At 34.5% G+C, this 9048-nt stretch overlaps 1 protein-coding gene across 5 annotated transcripts in view; it reads right to left on the reverse strand.

The window, feature by feature from the left end:
* Positions 1–214: 214 nt before the first annotated feature.
* The window catches only part of LOC111472378, a 23699-nt gene continuing 14865 nt past the window's right edge, over positions 215–9048 (reverse strand). For all 5 annotated transcript variants that reach the window (XM_023118064.1, XM_023118065.1, XM_023118063.1 and 2 more), the window contains 10 exons: positions 8485–8696; positions 8291–8406; positions 7244–7286; positions 7073–7164; positions 6217–6265; positions 5007–5077; positions 4720–4839; positions 4109–4206; positions 2947–2992; positions 215–483 (listed from right to left, as the gene is read on the reverse strand). In XM_023118064.1, coding sequence (XP_022973832.1) covers positions 433–483; positions 2947–2992; positions 4109–4206; positions 4720–4839; positions 5007–5077; positions 6217–6265; positions 7073–7164; positions 7244–7286; positions 8291–8406; positions 8485–8696 — 898 coding nt within the window. In that variant the 3' untranslated portion in view covers positions 215–432. The remainder of the gene's footprint in view (positions 484–2946; positions 2993–4108; positions 4207–4719; positions 4840–5006; positions 5078–6216; positions 6266–7072; positions 7165–7243; positions 7287–8290; positions 8407–8484; positions 8697–9048) is intronic.

Raw genomic sequence — 9048 nt, forward strand, 5'->3', positions numbered from 1 at the left:
TCCATGAGCTCTGGACACTAACAATAAGTTGCATATATATATACTAGTTTTTAAAATTTGAATCCGAACAATATGATATTTTCACGAGCGGGTATTCGAGAGGGCTACGTACCACCGTCCATACAATAAACATATTCCAAGTGTTTCACTTGGGTAGAGGAAGAGCAGCCCCCAAATTTAATGAACCTTGTTGAGAGCTGCACTAAGGATTTTTGAACAGCATCATATATTATTCAGAGCATAAACAAAAAGTGAAGCTGAAGGCTCAAGTGGCGTAACGAGAGGAAGGCACTGTTTCATTCTCATTTTACCCATCATATACATTTCTCATAAATAAAGTCTTGAGAAAAGAGCTAATTCAACAAAACTGACATAAAATAGAGAGAGGTAAAAAAAAACGGCAATGGAAAACTTTGCATTTACTATTTTTCTTTACTTGTGAAAGAACAAAACTCTCTTTCTTCCTTTCCTTCTCTCGCCAGCCTGCAAAAAAAGCACAGTACAACTTCAATCACATTCACAAGACCGTCCAGAAATGCAGAAGATAACGAAGCAGCTAAAGATTTAAGCGTGTCCGAAAATAGTGAACGCTCATACACCTTTTGCATTGTTAGTACATCACTTTAAAGTAATTACGACAAAAAGAACGGGACTAAACCACATTGGCGATAAACTGATATTCCATTCTTGATAACGACCAGATTTAGTAGACACTAATGATAAATTGGGTGTAAACTAGAAATTCAAGTGCAATGTGTCCGTGACCGTGATCGCATGCCCATCCCAAACCTTTTATCTTACTTTCTTTGTATGTCTTTCCCTCTAGAATAGTTATATACTTTTCTTGTAATTTTTTTGGTGTATGGTTCCTATCCATTTTTTGATGTTTACACTGGCCAAAGGCAATATATCCAGAATGGTCAATATAGTGTAGACACTTGGGAAAGACTGAAATGAGAGCATCATTCACAATTTTTCCAGAATGCTGTTGGTGAGGGAAAAATTAAGGGAATTGAAACACACGATTAATATTCGAGGAAGACGAAGTTCTACTTTTTGCCGAAGAATTGAAGTTATGGGTGAAGTCAAAACTATATGAGCAACGGTTTCAAGATCTTTCCACCGTCTGTGCAACTGTAGAGCATGTGTCAACCTCAATAATGATCAATCTCAAGGTGTAGAGACGAAATCATGCTTCCTCAACTAGAGGTAACACTAGATCTAGCTCTTCTAAGAGAGGTGGAGGAGACAAATTCAAGGTAAGGGTCATATCAACAGAATAATTACAATTACGGACATCTGTCCAAAGCATGTTGCTCATAGCTAAATGCCCATTCCAAACCTTTTACTTTTATTTCATTGTATGTTTTCCGTTCTAGCACAGTTATTTACTTGTAGTTTTGTTAGCGCAATACTTCTCACCACTATAAAAGGCAATTTGCCTCCTAATGTACTATAGGAGGATATGACTAGCTCTCAAATCTTCCTTTCTGAGTTATATGCTATCAAAGATGTTGTCTCTGCTTGTCAGCTTATAACATTTACTTTCTCAAAAATGCTTACCAAAACGTTTTACAAAACCTTTTCTAATCTTGTTTTCTAAAATTGTCTTTCCAGAACAAGGTTAGGAGCTATAAAATAGGCCATTTGTGCCACCAATGATCAACTTTGTATTGGTTGACTTAGTCAAGGACAAGAGTTAGTGTCATTCAATTGTTTCGTGAGTCCCGAACAAGTGCTAGTTGATTGGATAATATTCCTAAATCTAATTACAAAAGAAAAGAACTTCGTTTTTCTAAACCATTTTTCAATTACAGAGTAAGTCAATGAGATAGGCTATTTGTGCCACCAATGATCCAAGTTTGAGTTGGCTGACTTACTTAAGGACAAGAGTAAATACACACAATCGCTTTCTAAGTCTCGAAGAAGTGCTGATTGTGATTCAGGGCACATCATTAGATAAAATTCCTAAATCTAATTACGAAAGAGAAGACTATTCCTAATATCTTCATCTTTCTCACTTCTTTTAAAAGCCTCAAAGTAGTTCTCTCCTCTCACAGTTCCCCCAAGAACTTGGAAGACGTAAGTAGGGCCAAAAAATTCTCTTCAATCTATGCTATAACCAGTAGCTTCAAAATATAGCAACAAACACATTGATTTCCGGGATGAACAATCCTACCTTACATCAGTCGTCTATCACTATGAAAGTTGAATAAAAAACAACTCATCTTGTAAAGTTCAAGGTACAAATTAAATTTTCCTCCTATTTTTGGTTCAGTAACATTATACTAAATAGGGTGATTATTAGATTAACATATCCTCGGAAGAGAAAAAAGTAGAAGGACATGCTCATGAATGGGCTACGGGATAGGTAGATGACTCGTTTAAAAGAATGACAGTAGCCATACACGAAGGAGGGAAGATCCATGCGTGAAACATTGTAACCAACTAGAGAAACATGAAAGTATAGAACGGTTATAGAAAAAGTGAATTAAAGAGAACTCATATAAGGATCTTGGATTTTTCTGGAGAAACTTAAGAAAGAAATGTGTCAAAAGAAGGCTAAACAAGAGGCAAAAGATAATCTAGGCTCTCTAGAAACTAGACTAAAATGCGTGAATAGCCCTCTAACTAGACCTAGTTTCTCAGGCTTGATTGCACATGGGGGAAGTTGATTCAGGGCAGAGGAAATAAAGAGCTATTGATCTTCCTTTGGTCGGTGATCAAGCAAAAAATTCGATCATAAAATGAATGTTCGGCAATAATTTACATTTCTAAAACTAAACCTTTAATGCACTTTCACAGATATTAATACGTCCAAATATAATGGTTCAAGTGGGTACCTATAATAAATAAAAGATTTCACCAACAAAAAGAAAATAAAACAGAAGTTACATCCCGTTCTTTTTAAGCAAAGAATTGGATACAGAAAATGAGAAGACATACCCTTAGAATGAATAATCTCAAGGTTAGCACAATGGTATCTCTCAAACTGCAGTAAAAAGAAATAAATAAATAAATAAATAAATAAATCACTGAAGACAATGAAACTGAAAATATTACATTATAAAATGAATTGCATTCTATAATCAGAGTCGGAACTTGATCTATTGGAGTCAAGATAACTTCCCTAGTTGATAATACAGTAAGGTCAATTCGAAGTCTAAATTTTCTTCACTCAAAAAAAACTTTGGGTCACTAGTCCCAATTCAGCATGGTTCTGAACAGTGGTCGGTTCAAACTTTTGTAATATTGTCTTCATTTCATAATAATAAATCATGATATATGAACTAAAATGTTAGAAGCATTTCTTTTCAATCAAACGCATTTTTTAACTGATTTAGTAAAAAGTATTGAGAAGTTTTATCAATTCCGAGAAGTTTCCAAAAAAAAAAAAAAACACTCCAACTAGTGTTAATCACAGCAGGTTACTTATTGAAAGACGTACAAAATTTGCGTACATCTCTTTTTTTATTAGACTCGAGAAAAACCCATCTGATATTCACTAATCCTGATACAAGGCTCCAACAATTTCTGCTATGACCCGAATGTAAATATATATGAAGACATTCCTCCTTTTTCCAACAAAGAACACACCATGTAGGATTTGGTCTTCTGCATTCTATTTGTAGCATTCGGAGGTTCAAAAAAATGACTACAAGAAGATTATAACAAACCATTTTCTCAGAATCAACTTAGTGGAAAATGTCCCATATATTCTAATCTCCACACTCTTTTATAGGCTCATGCATCAAGAACTGTGGGTTACACTATGATGCTATTCAATAGAATAAATTCTCCTATCGCAAGCAGCAAGACTTTGCATCTAATATCATGAACATCTAATTATAAGTTCCAAAGATTTTGTATATTTATACTATGCATGTAAGTTTACATTTCTCATAAAAAAACGCTAATGATCATGAAAATAGCATAATGATGGCTCCCCTTCTAAAGAAATCCGGCAACTTAAAATTTGTTCTTAAATATTAATGCAAAATTCCTCCTATTTTCTTTCCACTTTTTCCTCCAGTGGGCAAAGGGTGGGGATCTAAAATCAAAGGAACAAAATAATTTGTGAGAAAATACATTCCGATTCCCTACTCACCAGGTAATATCAGCAGGATTGTGATCCACTCGCAACTGATGCTCAAAATTGTTACCAATTATTATAAACCCAGAAGGATTTCCAAATGGAATTGAAACCTACAAGGATGAAAATATACGTAAATATCAATATAGGAAAGAATAATCAATGTGAAGTATGTTATTTTGAGATCAGAAATCAAGGTGTTGACTAAAAGTGACTGTAAAGAAGAAAGAGGGATTAGATGACAACTCTATCACAAGGCAGTAAACCTACCCAAAAGAAAAGTAATAAAATCAAAATCTCTTGATCATAAAAGCTAAAAATAAATAAATTGAAGTACACGGCTGAAAACTTTCAGTCAAGAAATTATAATGAAGAACACGATTGTAACTTTCAGTTCCCGAGTGCAAATGAAAAAAGTTGGGGGAATTATGATCCACTAATCCTGCGTGACAACTGCTACACAGGCAGACTACTATTCCACCAATTCTTACTGTAATCTATTAGATGCATTTATCATTGACAGGGATGCAGAATTACTGCAGCATAACAGTTTCGACAAATGAATATGGCTTAGGTTTTCTTTATGGTCTATATGAAATAGATGAAACAAACTACAGATACCGTACAACTGTATTTGGAGAAAACTTTTCCGTGATGACATCACCACTAGCCCCACTAAATTTTATACTGTATCCTTCCCTCTTGATGGACAGTGTAGCCGCTTCCCATATATCAAGAAATCCAGTCTGTCATGGAGAAAAAACAAAGAACACAATCAGGACGGTTAAGATTCTTTATTAATTTGAGGCCATATGCATGCATGTGTGCACGCAGACATGCATTTACGAACACAAATAAAACAAGTACTGTAAATAACACCATGTTATCTATATTTTTATCATTTGAAGCATACCGACATGGATACTTTATATGATGCATGACCGCTGTAAAGAGTCTTCTCTATCTGGTTCAGCATTTCCGGATCTGTTGAGACGGAACGATAAGTAACAGTAATTGATATTACAAGGAAACTTATGAGCTATTACAACAATCGCCGAAGGTTCTCAACAATCTTTATTTTCATTAAAAAAATGACAAATTTAATAGTTGTAAGAAATTAAAAGACAATTTTAATGATGGAAAAGAAAACACCGAATTTATGATAACTTTTCACACATCAATGAAAAGTTCTGTTTCTATATATACATACAGAGAACCAATGATCAAAAAGATAAAAACCTCTTTGACTAGAACAAGCATGTGCTGGAAAAGAATTACAGTGCCATAAAAAAAATCCCAGAGGCAATCTTTTTTTTTTTTTTGTTTTTAAGGAGAAACAGAGGAGACAATCTAATTGATTTATGCTAGGAGTACTGGTGGAGATATGTCAGTCACGGCATATCTGCTCTTACTAGATAAGGAGGTAAGCATTGACTGTTTATAAAAAGAGTTGAGTTCTCATGATTTGGGGTCATCATCTGCTTTGTGTATTTTGTTCTTCACGTCGTCTTTTCTTTTCTTTTTCTTTTTTTTTTCTAGGGATCTTGTTAAGGTCTCTGATGCCAAGATGATAAAAAGCTTAACACCTCTAATTCTTATTACTTTTTACTATTTTATATGGAAAAAAAATGAGGGGTTTGAGGATTTTCTTGTATTGGTTTTCTTTCAGAAGTGATGGAGGGTAATGATTTTTCATTTCCTATAGAAATTTTTTTGTAAACTTTGTACGTTTGTGAACTGATTGTAACTTTTCACATCTTCTGAAAAGCCCATTCCCTTAAAAAAAACAAAAGAACAGAAAAAGAGAGAGAGAGAGACTAACACTGGGTAATTTCCGTTGATGTTTCAGAATATATTTTGATTCCCATTTCCACTCGCTAGTTCTGGTTCATATCACAGTCCTATACTAAGTATAATAAAACATATGGACGCCTATCCAAGATTAACCCAATACCTTGAAAACTATCTTAAAATCACTCGCTCCAATTTTTGAACACTACTAGTAAAATATACAAAATTTAGGTATAGAAAATCCGCATCGGTAGTTTTTTTTTTTTTTTTTTTTGGTGAAAAAAAAATTATAGCATTTATCCAGATCTAAAGTCTGTCACCAACAAACTTACCACAAGTAATCTTTTGGTGGTCATTGGCAAAAACCTTTACAAGCTCTCCCTGCAATGGCAAAGAATGCAAGTTATTTATACATCAACAGGTAAAATGTAGGCAGACTCCAACTCATGGCTCCCTGACCATGCACATCTCTCTCATCGGCTTGGGCTACGCAAATGAAATATGATTTACTTCCATTCAGTTGAACTTAATAGCACGTTTACAGGTGAAAGAAATTTTTGTTGCATAAAAAACAGTATTGTGTTATCAATAAATTTGTATGAATTTTCTAAACAATCGAAAAGATCACTAGCCCCTCACCCACAATTGCTGACTGATTCTGGATCCTACCACGATACAGAGAAATTGAGGTTCCTTCATACACATAAAATGAACTCAAGAACTAACATCCAAGTGTCTGCCCAAGGCCAGGAGTGGTAGAGGGAAGGACGTGTGGATTGGACAATGTATTTGGGTATTTTTTTTCTTTTTCCTTTTTTGGTAGAAATCAAGCTTTCATTCAGGAGAAATAAAAGAATACAAAAGGACAAACAAAAATATCCCCCATAAACGGAGCTAAAACAGAACCTAAAGATCTAACAAAATAAAAAAGGGTTCAATCAAAAGCAATAAGATCAAGGTAATAATACCAACAGCCTTTCAAAACGGACGTCCAAATAGAAGAATTAAACTTGGCAAGAGCTCATACCACTTCCACGACCTCTTACCCCTATAAAAGATCTTTCATTTCTCTCTAGCCAAATGCTCCATTAAACTTGGTGGTACTTCAGATTTTTTTTAGAAAGGGTGAACAAGACACTATAATTTCAACAAATTATATTTATTTTAAATCAGAATCAGATACAGCACCTTGCGCCTTCTGTTGTCCAAAGGCTGGACTTCAATAGCCAGATAGGTGTCAACATCATCCGCAGTAACACGATAGTTTGGTTGCTTCGCTCCTATTATTATTTAAAACACCATAAGATTTAGGAGGGAGGGGGCATTAGGAACAAAATGTAACACACACAGAAGCGATACCTTCAATGTAATTTACAGATCCATCTTCCAAGTGGCGTACCCACTGCAATTTGAAACAAGGACCAGTCGTTACGAAACAATAGTTAAGTAGCTCAGCCATAATTCTTGAGGTCTGCAGCCTCATATACTTCACGGGTTTTGACATTCCTAAATTGCAAAGTAACGGAAGTACATCCAGGAGAATATTGAAAAATCCCATGCATGGTAAGGAGACAGGGTGAGAACTTTGACTAGATTCGAATTTTGAAGTTAATATTTTTAAGACAGAGAGGACATCTTGAACTCTTTTCTTTTTTTCTTTTTTCTTCTTCATTTTTTTTTTTTTTTTTTTTGAGATTAGAGTTACTATGTTGATAAGAAATGTAAAAAGGGGGAATAGAGAAGATCATCTCAAACTCGCATCTCGTAAGACTAAGGATGTCACAAGTTTCTTGCTTGTAAAATTTCCCGTTTCTGAAAATGATAAAAGTTAAATATTTTATGAAAAGAAAAGAAAAGAAACACCAGAAAAGTTACAAAAATATAGTAACATAATACAAGAAACTCCCTTACGAGAATAAGCACTAATTCTCTCTGAAAATTCAGAAACTCTCCACCCAAAAAAGTTACAAAAATGCTTCCCAATTGAACGAATTCCGTTAAAATCATAACAGAACTTGAAGTTTCACACCATAAAGAACCATGAATCTTAAATAGATAAACTCTTCATACCATTCTAAACAATTCCTTTCAAAGATTCTTGGATATCTATAATTCCACATGCCCCACACTAAAGCTTGTTTGGCATTAACCCATAAACTCTTGCTATACATTTTAGTTTCACATCACAAAGAAGCTGGAAAATACTTCCCTCTGACTTTATTAAAATCCCAAGAACTGCTTGATCTGAATATCTCATCCCAAAATGTAGACAGGGAAAGGTTATGCATTTAAATATTTTTAGTTACTCACAGAAGTCACTTTTCGTTACAGTGTAGTCACCAGAATTCCAGTTATGAGCAAAAATTGATTACAAAAAGATAGAATATTGAGCTCATGAAAATGGACCTCAAAATTACAGCTAGTTGTTCCATTAATCGAGTATCCACATGCTTGGAGTTCTTGTCCCGGAAAAGCTTCGCCAGATATTTGAAGGGCCTCGATAGCAGGTAATGGATCATCATCTGCAGCCAAGAGTGAACCCCGTTCAATATGAACTATTACTGACATGCTAACAACAAAGACCGAATAAATATATTTGCCTTCAGAAAATGAAGGTGAAGGTTCCTCGAGGACTGGAGGCAAAGCTGGAGAATGAGAAGAGCTTGGCTCATCGAGAGTGGCGGGAGGAGGGGATTGCCCAGAACTCCAGTTGGTGATAGGTTCTCTCTCTGTTTGGTGGACCACATCCTGGTCATCAATCTCACTATTGCTTACAGGCTCACGAAATGTCACCTGTTTGTTTGTTCCTTCACTGTTTGAACCAAGTAAAGTATCAAAAGTAAGTTTGGGAGTAAGTGTGAAGAACATCACCAGGAACATAAGCAATGAAAAGCCATGTTATTAATAGCAACAAAGCATACAACAAATGTTGAAAGAGTAACTTGTATTATTTGTAGCAAAAGTAATTTGTATTATTCTCCTAGAAGTATATAGGCCTATTTATAATAAAGACAAGCTAACTAATCCTTCGGGGGTTAGGAAACATTATAAAATATGAAACAAATGAAAGCAAACAAATCCTCCAGGGAATAGAAGACAAAAAAAAAAAAAAAAAAAAAAAAAAAAAAAAAAAAAAAAAAAAAAAAAAAAAAAAAAAAAAAAAA

Source organism: Cucurbita maxima, unplaced genomic scaffold (genome assembly GCF_002738345.1).
Source record: "Cucurbita maxima cultivar Rimu unplaced genomic scaffold, Cmax_1.0 Cma_Scf00070, whole genome shotgun sequence".
Taxonomy (NCBI): domain Eukaryota; kingdom Viridiplantae; phylum Streptophyta; class Magnoliopsida; order Cucurbitales; family Cucurbitaceae; genus Cucurbita; species Cucurbita maxima.